General features: G+C 38.4%; 1 protein-coding gene across 2 annotated transcripts; it reads left to right on the top strand.

Moving 5' to 3' along the window:
- The first annotated feature begins 1317 nt into the window (after positions 1-1317).
- LOC112573874 (D-amino-acid oxidase-like) lies at positions 1318-8115 on the top strand. Of its 2 annotated transcripts, XM_025254532.1 has the most exons (11): positions 1318-1448; positions 1612-1922; positions 2356-2473; positions 3075-3151; positions 4140-4205; positions 4714-4768; positions 5232-5333; positions 5912-5985; positions 6236-6353; positions 7114-7215; positions 7557-8115. In XM_025254532.1, the coding sequence occupies exons 2-11, from the start codon at positions 1693-1695 to the stop codon at positions 7677-7679; spliced, it is 1065 nt and encodes a 354-aa protein (XP_025110317.1). In that variant the 5' UTR covers positions 1318-1448; positions 1612-1692; the 3' UTR covers positions 7680-8115. The 2 variants fall into 2 exon arrangements, with proteins under 2 accessions (XP_025110317.1, XP_025110316.1); XM_025254531.1 differs by lacking the exon at positions 1318-1448 and having other exon boundaries at positions 1476-1922.
- The last annotated feature ends 6302 nt before the right edge of the window (positions 8116-14417 follow it).

A 14417-nucleotide genomic window follows, 5' to 3' on the forward strand; every position in this document is an offset into this window, starting at 1 on the left:
GAATTATCAAATTGCAAGCTTTTAGAACTGCTGGGCCCGATTTCTACTTCTCTCTGCGTTAATGTATACTCTAATCTTTCTTCTCTTAGCATAATATTCTGCACTGAACTTGGACATTTCTGGAATTAAAATCTCAATAAATATGCTAATTTAGAGCATATAAATCATACATACTGTTATTGAGAGTCCAACACATGTATCAGCATTGGAATTGACGGCTGAAGAAGCTTAATTATAATTCCTGTTGCGAAAAGAAACACAACTTTGCAAATGGCGCGCAGTTCCGATCACGTACACCATTGGCTAAAAGTCACGTGCCATTATTAGGGGTTATGGCCCTTGGTTGGTAAGAGTACTCTCGCCCGTCAATATAGGTAACCTATATCGGGCCGATATAAGCCGAGATTTCGATGCGCATAGGGAAGTGGTTATGAATCTGTGATAAAGCAGATCAGTTTAGACTTGGAAATAGTCTCGTCTGTAGATAACATCGTCCGTCGATGACTAGAAGCAACAAGATACATAATGCATTGATAGTGAAGCAGAGCGGAGAGAGCGGACTGCACCGTGTGACCTCACCGGCGAAGAGCGAGGCAAAGGACATCCGAACCACGTGGGCCCAAGTGAGGGGGGCTGCCCTGGCTATACCGGGTCCGCTGGCGAGGTGTTGTTGCGGCCCTATGCTCCTCGAGGAGGGACCAAGGAATAAACAAGCCCCAGCCTTACATTACGTATTTCTGATTATAGTCACGATAAGGTGACCAGACGTTTCTGGGGCGAAAGCGGGACACGCGCCGATGATGGTGTCGTCACCGTCAAAGAACGCCGAAAAAAGTGATTTTTAAAGACAACCGGGACATTTGATGGACTTGCTAGAAAGCCAGAAAGCGGGACATTGGGCGTCCCGCCCGATTAGCAGGCGGGACACGAGGTCAAAAGCGGGACGTCTGGTCACCTTAGTCACGATCACGTGACAAGACACTATACGTTACTTGGCTACAGTCTGTACACGCACCAAGGTGGTCTGATAGTCCGTACAACCGAATGAAATGACTAAAATCTTTATAGACTTTATAAACAATAAGATGACTAGATGCTGCAATATACATATTGCTTGCACATGAGACCGGGAAACGAGATATGGATATGCTTGAAGGACTAGACTGGTGCGATCCCCCCGCACCCCCTAAAGATTGAGTAAGCTCGTAGCTGCTATGTAAGATATATTCCCAAATCTGAGTGAAGCACGGACCTGGGGATACACATTCACGGGGAAAGCGATCTGCTCCCGTTTTCGAGACATACGCATGGGTAGATAACAGATTGCGTAAAAGCTCGATGACTATGTAGCTGGTATTTTTTCCGTTGTTGACATCCGTGGTTGTAAATCACAGTTGAAACCTGCACGAGGCATGCCGGGACAGCTCAACAACACAACAACTCTGACAGTGCGGGTTACATTTTGAACGGGCCTGTATATATAATTAGACCATTGCTGTGTTGTTGGCGATGGTGAACTATATATAGTGGGTTAGGGCATCGGGTGGTGTGATAAAGATAAGACTTACTGCAAACCCTCGATCTCACCGACAGTTTTCTTTTTTTTTTAAGGCGTCGGGACCAAAGGTCGACGTGACTCTTATCTTTCCCCTGCGTTGAAGGGGTGATCAGTGTGGGGTTCAGTCCCGAAAGATGCAGACGGCAGGCAGACGACAGAGAGTGGGTGTGCTGGGAGCCGGCATCATTGGCCTGTCCACAGCTGTTCACATTTTGGAGAAGACACAAGCAGAGTACGGACAAGGTGCCTCCGCCGTGGAGGTCACCATCATAGCCGATCGCTTTTCCCCTCACACGACGTCGGATGGATCGGGAGGCTTTTGGGAGCCGTACCAGCTTTGCGACACACCTGTGGAGAAAATCAGGTAGGTGCTTTTGAGAGCCGCGTCCTATATCTTGCCGACACACCTACTGGTGTTTTGGGGAACCCAATTAGCTGGCCTTACCTTCTGTGCGTGTGTGCTGTACACATGATGAGAACAATGTTTCATTGCTGTAGATCGTTTCCCTATTAGTGTCAGAAAAGTGCTGTCACCACCAGCAGCATTAACAACACAGACATATCACATTATGCAGCTTGTCATACCTGTAGATATTAAAAATAAGCCAATAAAAACTGAAAGTGGGTCTACACCTCAACACGCCAGGCTGCTTGCACTTGATGTAAGATCCTATGCAAAACTGAACAGGAGGGACATGGGGAGTGTAAAAATAAACACTTTTTAACTGGAAAAAAATTGACTCACTTAAACACATTAAGGTCGTCGATCTCTTAATTGTGGCAGATTTTATGTCCAGGAAATGGAGTGAAGTGACATGGCTTCATATGCTAGAGCTAAGTACTTCTCCAGTAGCCAAAGAGGTTGCAACACAGTTGGTGTCAGGATATACACTGTACACTGATGGTCTTCCGGAGGTAAGTAAAATTCTATGCTTTGTCTTTACAGAGGTATCTTTACAGTTGTTCATACTGACAATATATTTCGTTCATTTCACAATAATACTATAGTGAGTGCATCGTGTGCCCTTCCCTATATTTCACCTTTGAAATATTCTGATTTTTGCAGCTTAACCAGTAAGTGCAAAGAAAGAGGTCAAACCCATGTCATCTTAGTGTATAGTGTATCATGTTATCAAAGCTACAGACAGCTGGAGAACTGAAAGCATAAATGTGAACCAGCTGGAGAGCTGGAAACATACATATTAGAGGATGTTATGTTCTGACATAGCATCACAAACAGAACATCACACATCAACGTGTTTCTTTGCACAAGTGAGATTGTGTGATGATGAGATGTCTGCATCACTGGAATAGAGAAAGGGTTATCCTGTAAGATTTGAGGAAACAGTATATCTTCTCACGAATGAAACCCAATAATTTGGAAAAAAAAACTCTCTTGGGTTTTTAAATGGTACAAAAGTACTTCGTAGACTTGCCTGTAATGGGTGTCATCTAAAGCTTTAATAGATAATTTAGCTACATGAGATTCATAACAGATAATATGAATTCTGTCTAGCATCCATTTTGGAAGGACACTGTACTTGGATTTAGAGATCTGACTCCAGAAGAACTCAAACTATTTCCCTTTGCCAGGTTTGTGATCTACTTTGTTTTCTCTGTTTAGAGTCCGTAGAGCAGAATGTTTATTAAGCAGTATTGAATTGTGTGTTCAGGAAGATTTGAAAGTCAGATTCTCTCTTATTATAAATTTTGAAACATTTTCATGAACAGCATTCTGGATATTAACTGCAAACTCCTGCTGCTGTTGTGTAAGCTAGAAGTGACCAAGGAGCCCTTGGTCCCTAATAGATGCTGTCAGTAAGACAGTGAGAATTTAAGTGTCGTGGGTTCATATCTTGGTTCTGACACATCTCTCGTTGAATGTGACACCTTTTCACAGGGCTGACTAGTTTTTAGGTACTTTGGTTATGTGTGTGTGAGAGAGAGAGAGACATAACACGCACATGACATCTTTAATGCCAATGGTCATTATGACATGGGGGAGATACAAGCATATTTACAATATGAAATAGCATGTTCAACAGCAATCTATAGGCAAATATACATTTGCATATAATTTGAACTTAAGTATATGGTCATCAGGCATATTTTCTTTCCAAAGGAGCATGATTACTTATATATAGGTATTTCATTACACTTCCACTCATGTGTGTATGAGAGAGAGAGACTGAGTGGTGATATGAATGATAGTTAATGAATTTGGAAAAAAAATTTCATGACTGCTGATAAATATGTATTCCTGTGACTTTCTGTATGTAAGCATCATGAGTCTGTCTTTGTTTTGGGGGTAATGGGCTCTATAAAATTTTATTATTTTCTTGACATTTTCCTTTCTTCATAGGCATTCTAAAGTCATACTTGTCAGTCTTCTAGTTTTGTTGTTATGATAATTTTCCATACTAACAATTTAAATTGACCTACATAGAAAAGGTAACAGATTTTCCAAGTCTGTTGCCTTTTGATTTGTTGAGAACCATGCAGGCTTTCATGCTGGTATTCAACACAGAAAAGATCTGGATGAACCACTCTGACTGAGAAGTAAGATTTTATATACTTTCAGATGGGGATTTTTTAATACAACTGTTCAGATGGATGTGAAATACTACATGAACTGGCTCATGCGAAGGTACAGATAATCACTGAACATTATTAAGTGTTGTAAAATTTAAATTCTCTCTGCGGTGTGGGTAAGGGTTTATAGTCTAGGTAATAGCTAAAAAAAATCAATTATAAGTGTACAGATGGGGAAGGATGGCAGAAAGGAGTAAAGGTCAAAAGGAGCAAAGGTCAGGAAGCATGTACAGTGTTCTGCTGTCAAGTTGTGCTCCACCTGGTTCATACCAATATTTAATCTAGCAATAAATACTTCTGCTAAATGAATGAAATTCATGTATTACGTAGGTAAATTAACCTACAAATTTCTTGACATTTTTGTACCAAACCATTCAAATTTATTTATGTAATGAAATTACAAAAGCAGATTTGCATGCTTACAATCATGCATAGTGTAAGTTAAAGATAATACTTAAGAAAAAACATTTACTAGCAAACATTTATTTTATTTTTAACTTTTTGGTGTATGCTGAATGATGAAAACAAACACTGTAAGATTACAGAGAAACATATTTGTTCAGGTTCAAGGAAAGAGGTGGAAAGGTGGAATTCCGAACAATCAAGTGTTTGGATGAGGTGACTTTAGGCTTCTGTTTACTGTATCAGTGGCATCCCAAGCATTTTTGGTGAAGAAAACTGATCTTCTCTCACACTCCTCTATATTCACCATTTGTTGAAAATTTACTTATTTTTGTAGAAGATAAGTCAAAGGGGAGTTTTAAGAGAGTGTAAGCTATTGTGGTTAATGGAAACATCCAAAGGAGGAAGTTATTGTGGAAATATATAATACTTGAGAAACTTGAGAAAGAAGACAAAACTGTTCTAATGCACAACTTGCTTACACCCAGCAGTAAAAGGAAAAATATGCAACATGTCTTTTTTTTTAAATGTACCTTCCTGATGCTGGTATCCTCCCCATCCCTGCTACCCCTTCGATACACTGCTGCACTACATTTACAGTTGAATAAATATGATGAGGCATGCATACACTTTGCTACAACTGTAGCTTCTTTTTAGTACATTTTGTTTCTGCTTGCAGGTTAAAGATCAATTTGATGTTATCGTGAACTGCTTTGGGGTCAGGGCAGGCCAACTGGTGAATGACTCAAAAGTCATGCCATTGAGGGGACAGCTGTATAGAGTAAGTTCCTTTTCTGCACCCACACATAAATACATCACTACAAAATCATTACAGTATAATAAATTCAAGTGGATTTGGTGTCAAGAGGAGGGGGGGAATTGGTGTTTTACGCCGTGTCAGCAGCTAAGGCTATATTACGGCAAGCAGCCAGCCCTGTAAACAGATGCCACGTGCAGAGAAAGATCAGCGTGCCCGAGACTGGTGTCAAGAGGAAGCAGCTGTACAAATGATTTCTATAACTAGTAAAATGCATGTGTAATTTAGATATAGGTCTGACCTCCACTGAAACATATTGAAAGTTAAGCCACCAACGAAGAACAGAGAAATAAATTATTTTTATGAAGAAACAAATGTTGGAATGCCTGGAAGACTTTCGCATGTCAAGGGGAGCAATCATACTTCTGTTTTGGTTCCCACCAGTTTCAAGGCAGTTGTTGACACATGTTGTGTCATTTATTGCCTTTTGGTGAACACAATATCCACATGAAGTAGATCTGTTGAGACAACATACTTGTCCTGTCCTGAGGAAGATATGTATAGATCACATCACAAAATGTATCTGGTTGGTTATGTTGCAGGTTAAGGCACCATGGATAAAGCATTTTTATTTTGTATTTTCCAAGGAAAAACCTGCAACACATATTTTTCCATTGTGAGTACCTTTTTGAAATGTTGTGTAAAAATATGTTTGTGCATATATCTCTGATATATATATATCAAAGTTTGTGATATCATACATTCAGTACAAAAACTTCTTGTCTTGAAAAGTGATGAACTGTACTTGTAATTATGCCCCTCTGGAAAGCATAACAATAGCGGATACTGTTCTTCCTTATCTCACCGTTATGTTTTCTTGTCATAAAATGGTTGTATCTGTTGAGAATTATACTTTTTTTTGACAGAGGCGATTTGGTGGTGGTTGGTGGTGTGGTACAGGAGGGAAACTGGAATGAGAATGTTGACAGAGCAGACAGTCAGGACATCTGGAATCGTGTGACAGAATTCTTCCCCTTTATTCAGGTTTAATTTTTGCCATGTTTTAATGGTGTTCCAGTAAGGATAGAACATTTTAGCAGCTTAATTGTTACATGAAAAAAATGTTTCCTGGATAATACCGATATAAATGGTAATATATCAAATGAACACGTTTATTACTTTTTTTTTAAATCAGTGAACTTAAAAATGAATCTATGCTACGAACGCCGCCTCTCACAAGAGCAACACACACACAACGTCCATATAATCGTTCGTTCAACCCACAATACAACGACTGCCTGAGGCTGTCCACTTCCTGTTATTTTCCTTCTCAAGTGGCTCAGGACTTTAATTGCGACACTGAATCTTTCAACGCAGTACAGCTCTTTCTAGAAGACGGTCAAAACCACGCATCTATGATAAACAAACATCTGATTGTAGCGGGAGCTTGTGTAGGACAGCGGGTACCGCTGACACTGCTTGTTTCCAGCTCCACCCCGCATCCCCTTCCACCCCATCACTGGGTCGCGCGAGACGGACAAGAGCGGGTGACGTAGTACCCAAACTGCACCTGCTTACCGAAAGGCAACCGGTCCTGCTTGGAAAAGCAGTAAAACTTTGGCTCTGAGCAAGTGAGAATAAGTACCATTGTGCCGCGAGGAACGGACTGACGTGGCGATAAGGGGGCGGGGTATATTTCCATTTTAAAGAAGCAACTGTATATATTTTCCTTGTCTACCCTCTTATAATCCATCTTCCTTGTTTCATCCACCTCACTTAGAATCAGTCTTGCATGTTGTTGTAGAATGCCGACGTGGTAAACCAGTGGGCTGGACTTCGTCCTGGCCGAACAGAGGTTCGGCTGGAAGCAGAAGTTATTGCTGCATCTGATGGAAAACAGATCCCTGTGAGTGCTTGTTGGTGTGCAATTTAAAAGACATTAATAAAATCTGTTTGAATTCCAGATTAGTTAATTGAGATCAATCATTTTCTAGCTTTCTAGCATTCATTTTACATGTACACTATACCGAAGGGATGTTTGCAACATGACCATAGTTAATATAACTCAACTTTGATCAGGGGAAAATTCATAAAGACAGATAATTTTCAGCATCCAGAGGCTACAAAAGATAAAAAATAAACTGAAATGACAGAAACAACCCTTTTATCAATATTAACTTGCGATAAAGGGGAACAAGTAAGGCTTCATATTAGATAGTTTCATTGACCTTTCATACTTGGTTTCAGGTGATACACAACTATGGACATGGAGGATCTGGTGTCACTCTACACTGGGGATGTGCAGAGGATGCTTCTGCCTTAGTGCTCAAACATCTGAAGCCCTTGCAGACAGCATCAAGCAAACTGTAATGGAACTAAGTGAATCTGTTCGAACTGCTGACTGCCAGTCATGTAGATAAAGAAAACCTATACCATTCCAGAATCACATTGTTATCTCTCATATCTAGCTCAGATAAGCTGTTTTTATTCAATTAACATGCAAACATTCTGACCTTAAAGTGATGAGATGATTTGGCTGGTCACACATTATGAAGATGAAATATCTAGAAGACCATTTCATGAGAACTAAATTGGAGACCTGGGGTTTATGGATATCAGTCCTTTACATATTTTAGTTGGGATATTTGATTTGTTATTTTCTTAGTTCAACAGGAATTAGGATCATATCATATAATTTTGTATTTGGATTTTTTTCACATCAGCACTACTACAATGAGAAACAATTTCTTTTTGTGTCTTTGCTAAATATGAATAAAGAAGTGAACTTTCAAATATGAACATGGCACACCACTTCTTCACTCTCTTCATTGGCTACCAGTTAAGGCTAAAACAGACTATACAAGCTCTCAACTCTGCCTGTACATATCTCACCATCCACTATCTTCGTTTATCATCACTGGTCAGCACAGTGCGACTGTCTCTGCCGTAATGTTGCGCGTGACACGTACACACATTACACGAAGTCTGTATATATAGTTACCTTTGCTGTCACTACCGATTTTTTAACAGGACTACCACTCTCTTGAAAATGTAACAAGCGATCACCATACTGAAAGCACAATTATAATTTAAAATACCAAATTTTGAGCAAAAATAAATACAGGAAACAAGCCAAGCCACGTTACCCATACAAGCGAATTTTATACAAGCGAGAGACCGTGGTGAAGTATGTATACCAACACTTCAGTGATTGTAATCTCCGTGTTTATGTGCATTTCCTATTATTTATCATCTAAGAAGAAAGATTTCAGACTATAGTGCAGCAAATACGTGTTTTGTGTTCTAAAATGGCAAAAGTTTGGTTAATAGTGCAACAAAGCAAAACACTTACGGTAATTATATTGTTGACATCAAAAGTCTCGTTATATTCCACCTTCGCGCTGCTTTACCGGAAGTCAGGTCGTCTTCTGGTTCGCCGAGACTGACCGCGGAGAACGCAAGAGGCCGAGTGAGTCTCGGCAGACGTCGATCAGTCCACCTGTCTACGCGTCCGTGGAGTTAGATAATGAGATAGGAACACATGTTTTAATAACTTGAAATAATCGTACCAAGAGATCAGATGGATGAATGCGATAATGGATAAGCGAAGAAAGATTTTTGTTATTTGCAATATAAAAACCAGGAACAGATTTAGCTTGGGGAGCACAGTTTGCTCCATGTACGACCTTTGTGAAGTTGTGGGGAGCACGGACTACTCGCTTCACGGCCTGTGTGACGAATGTTGTGGTTGACTGTTCAACCAGGGGAGTACATATATATATATTGTGGTACAACCATCAAGGTGGATGTTGTGCTCTACTGAGGGAGTGTATCTCGAGTTTCAAGACAATAGCTTGCTCCATGGTTAAAGTTTGTGATTATATTTCCAGAGTAAATGTTCAAAAGAAACTTTTAGCCAAGATATCCGAATGTTGAAATTTCATTGAATACCCACCACTAATTTGTTGGTTGACTGGTAAAGCTTTATAACAAAGAAATATTCGTATCCAATTATTCACATTCGAACAAAGAGAAGAAAGTATGAATCCAAAAGGCTGCCCATTGCATTTACAAAAAAGAACATTTATTTCCTGTGGCATAATGTGTGAAAACACTTTTCAGTTTGTAGATGTAAACTCACATTTATTTGTTACTGTTAAGATAGTCGCCCTTGCATTCCAGATGTAATACAGGCATTCAGTTATTCTGTAATCTACAATATTGTCAGATCCTTTCACACAAACATGAAAATTACAGCTACAAGAAATCAAGGCCAGTAACTCTGCATGCATAAACAATGGCTATGGAAACATCATACAGGATCTTCATTTTGGAGTTGGCTTGATACCTTTGCTCACTGTACTCAGGCTGAATTATTTCAACAATTACTTTTTGTCTCATATTGCCTTTGACAACTCAACTTTGGATGGTGTTTTGGATTGTTATGAAATACCTTGTCATAGCAAATAAAATGTTAATGTGTCCGTTGATAATCTACAGTAAGTGCAACATGGTATAATCATCTATTTCAAAAACAAATGATGCCTAGAAACGAGAACAAGCTTAATTTTGACTGCAGCCTTTTCAAAGTATCGCATATTTAACTCCAATAATCCTAATGAAAGACCTAGAAGAGAAAATTTGTTTATTCCAGAAACAGGTAACTAAGTAACAAGCACACACGGATTAATGGACAAAACATTGAAAATTTTGTAATTTACACAGGTAGCCAAAAACTATAGCTCTATTGGGAGGTTGCTGCATTGTGCACGCAGATGTAAAAGTGAATCTAGTCTAACATCACATGTAAACATGAAATAATAATCTGAACGCAATCAGTTTTGGGTAAACTACTCAAGAACTATCTGTACATTGAAACAGCATATGCAACAACATTTTGCAAATACCTGAAACGAATTTTACACCCAGCAAGTGTTATCCAAACACCAATGGGCTCTAACAGTCATTCACATTATATATATATTACCCACATGAAAGAAGAGAGGGTAGATAGAATCACATAGTAATGCAATATTGCACAGTAAATACCAAACTGACCAAAAAATATCCCTTAATCATATTATAATCACAGAACAATTAGCGGAGAACAGGTAGCACAGTTGTAAGAGTTGCTAACATTTCATCATAAATACTTTATAATGAGTTTTCTTTCCAGCACATTCCTAAAATTTTGCCCTATTGACGTACATGTTATTTTAATTATCACCCTCGGACTTTCACCTGTTGGCATAACATGCATGATGGTTAGTTTTGCATCACCTTTCCACAAAATGCTTAAACTTTGATGCAGTTTGTGTGCTTTTTTTTCCAAGAATGTTGTTACTGGTCTCAGTTCGACAACTAAGGCATCACAATCAAAGATAGACATTTGACTTATGTCTTAGTGATCTGGATCCTTAAGGGATTAGTTAATGGCAGAGGAAATGAAAATAAAGAGAAGCACAAATTGCCAAAAACTGCAGATGAATGAGACTCTGATAAGAGAGAAATGTTTTTCCCAACGTTGACCATGCAGTGATGTAATTCTTTTATTTCCCAATACAACGCCACTGTTTAGAAGTAAAAAGAACTCAGTGAATGAGAGGACCTGTTCCTTGGATGGTGTGGTTGAATGACCAAGAATAACATTGCCAATGAAACATTTTTTGTTTGCAATCAAGATCAAAGAATCACATACTTCAAAGCACACCTCACATTGTTGTCTGACTTTGAAACAATCCTAAAACAAATTTAGATGACATCAAAACGTGATCATTGATGAAGTTGAAGCAGAGCTGTCACCCACACCAGAAAATTTAAGAGGCTCATTTTAGGAGGGGAAAGCTTTTGCTACCAATTTATGAGAAGTTTTGTGCTCCAGTTACAAGTGCAAAACATTCACATAATATGCAGTTCCACTATACTGGCAACAATAACAACACCGCTACATGGCTCTCAGTCGTCTAAACACTGTTTGCTGCCATCTGAGCAATAAGAAAACATAGCACAACCTTTTAAAGTGCAGTGAAAGAAAACTGCCCAGTGTGCAACCTGTCAGTCTCCTTCTTTTAAAAGATTTGTTTGCTTTTATCAGGTAATTTTGCATTATGGAGTTTAGAGGTTTTAGGAGATTTTCTTACATATTTCAGGAGGTTCACTGAGACAGCTACTTCGATCCATGACACTGCATGGCAGCTTAGAGTAATTTATTCTGGAATCTTGCTTACGTCTTTTCTGGAAGCTACAAGAGGAGAATTGATGTTGGCTGATAACTGTTGTGTGCCAATAATCTGAAAGTCATTTCAAATATTAACATACATGAAGCATGACCAAATGGACCACTACAACACTAAAGCCTGAGGTGCTAGAGTGCCAGTGAATTGTTTTACCCTTAGCTTACCTGGACTCTCATAAGGCAGGTGATCAGAACTACTGTTTCAGTGCCAAAAAAGATGAGGGCAGCTAACCATTGATATCGTTTGTGTGAGGTACTATGAAGAAAGCAGATCGAGGTGCTTTTCAACATTTTCTAGCAATTAAAATATTCTTATAGCCTTGAAATTGTTTGGGGCTCCAAAGTTAAAGTATCAGTTTGCAGTGGTAAGGGTAGCACTATTTTTGCAGTTATACCTTATTCAAAAACACTGGCAAGAATATGTACTGCAATATGTTCTACTTGATTGTATGCACTGACAATTAGAAACATTTAATGTGTCAACTTAAGAAAGATTTAAGATGTGTGTGTGTAAATCATCGTAGTTTGTCCAGTTCTCGCCGATCTTTTGTCTACCAGAAGGTCACAGACTGTGTTTAATCATTGGTAGCTCTGCAGTACTCTTGGGTTCATAACTTGGTAACAACAAAAGCCTTTCATCATGGGAGGTAGCTCTGCCAACAGCATAACAAAAAGTATGTAGTGTGATCTCCCTTTCTAAAGGTTGCAAGATGAAAATCAGGGAAGACACTTCCTAGTTTATATAAATGATGTCTGACAGTTGAAACACTGGGCAGTTCTAATCATGCAAAAACTGGAGGGTGAGAAAAGGGCAGAATCTCTCTTGTATGTGCGCGTGCACACACCACACACTCTCACTCAAGCATACATATATGGATGGATGCATACGTACATGTGTGCACACATGGCACAATAACTCATGATGCTGTTACAGGCATTACCACCATGGAATCTATTATGGTTACTAGTTAAGAAGCAGTAGTCTGAAAGCAGAGACCAGCAACTTGAGGGAAGTGAACACTGAAGATTTAAAAAAAAAAAAAATTGAAGCCTGATATAAATGATAACTAAGAGGGAAGTACACTGCACAGGCCATGTTAGAAGCATATCTTGTGAGGATAGAAAGAAGCTTTTCCTCTCATTCTATTTCTTTTTGGACATTAACTGAGAAATCAACAGACTGAGTAAGAATTGCAGGTGTTTATGTCTTCATGACAGTTTTTCTGATAGAATCAGTTCCTGCTTTACTACTCGGGACACTTCACTTGGTTCCAAATAGGACCCACATAAAAGGTGGTCTTTTGTTTTTCAGTGCCTGCACTAAAACCATTTTCCTGACTACCTGTTTACACTAAGGCCATTTTCCTGACTACCTGTTTACACTAAGACCATTTTTTCTGACTACCTGTCAACTCTTATTTGCCATTTGCCAGCATGCACCGTCATGCAGGTTAAGATATAGCCCTCTTTGCTTGAACAACCAAAGTTATCCTTTACCATCAATGGCAAGCAATCTTTTCAGATATTTGGACCCACTTTGGAATTCCCTGCCAGTGCACTTGAAAATCAAAAATTTTGTATTTAAATTTTGCCGTTGGTGGTTAAATTAGTTTTATTTGTTTTGTTTTAAGAAGCATGATGAAGTATTACTTCTGCCACTTGCCAGTAACTCTTATTTCTAATACTGTGAAATCCACTAGCTTCGCTAGTAACCTTCAGTCATTTACATTCTGCATCATCAACAAACCCCATGAAATTCTAATAGCTTATCAGCTTCAGACAGACTTATTCTCCAACGTTAATAACATTCAGCTGCTTACTCATCTTAAGCTAATTATAACCTCAAAGTAGCTAGTACACTAAAGAGTAATGTGGACAAAAACTTCCACCAAAAACATAAATTTCTGTTAATTTTTTTTGTCTCTTTAAGCAGCTAAAATGCTTATTTGCTAGTGATACATCGATGTACATCTTGAAAACAATTATAACTAATCAGCTGAATATGAGAAATAAAAACAACAGAGTAAAACACAATGAAAAGAAACTTATAACTGTTTCTTACAAACAGAGCGCGAGCTACTTAAATTGCCATCAGGGGTTGGGATGCATTATAGACCACCTCTGTCCATATATTAAAGTGCCCATAAGGTCCTTTGATATTTATGGACATTTTTGTGTATCAAAAAAGAATTATAAATACTCGGGATAGGCGTAATGTTTATAACTAAATCTTTACTTTAATGAAAAGCATTGACACACTGAAAGAAGAGGAAACTAGGAGACTGATTTCTATCATATTATGCATGAAACCTCATCACATGTAATAATTTCAATTCAGCAATTAAAGCAGATAAAAATGTGTTCTCCATTTTAAAGGGGCCTCTAGAGTAACTTCTTGAACAGAACACAGAGTCAGGGATGTGTATTACTTCACAGCCAATTTCACTTGTCAGACATTGAAAAGAAAAAGGGAAATTATTAATGATTGTTAACTGTTGAGATGGTAGTAATACACAGCTAAACCTTCCATTAAATGAAAGAAAACTGCTGCATGCATCCTGTGACATTTTAATGAGAATATCATTGTTTACTTTGTATGTCACAGCATTAAAATACTATTCATTTCCTCTTTGTATTTTGGCCAAGATAGATGCATATATATATATTTTTAGCTTGTTATAGATATAAAAGGAAAAATGATTTTAAAAATCTGTTCTTACAATTTGACAAAAATTTAATAATTTTAACCAGAAGAGACCAATGCTAATAGCTGTGTCCAGAATGAAAGATGCAGTGACCATGTTCTAGTGCTGTTGAAAAAGGTGTGCTCAAGATTCTTTTGTTCCAACTTGCATTTTCATTTTTTTTTTATC

Source organism: Pomacea canaliculata, linkage group LG10 (genome assembly GCF_003073045.1).
Source record: "Pomacea canaliculata isolate SZHN2017 linkage group LG10, ASM307304v1, whole genome shotgun sequence".
NCBI classification, from domain to species: Eukaryota; Metazoa; Mollusca; class Gastropoda; order Architaenioglossa; family Ampullariidae; genus Pomacea; species Pomacea canaliculata.

What these genes read in the sequence shown, in the direction of transcription:
- LOC112573874 (XM_025254532.1), top strand. Translation starts at nt 1,693, where the DNA reads ATGCAGACGGCAGGCAGACGACAGAGAGTGGGTGTGCTGGGAGCCGGC. An exon ending in ACACCTGTGGAGAAAATCAG is followed by an intron (nt 1,923 to 2,355) that starts GTAGGTGCTTTT and finishes TTTTATGTCCAG; the next exon opens with GAAATGGAGTGAAGTGACAT. An exon ending in CTGATGGAAAACAGATCCCT is followed by an intron (nt 7,216 to 7,556) that starts GTGAGTGCTTGT and finishes ACTTGGTTTCAG; the next exon opens with GTGATACACAACTATGGACA.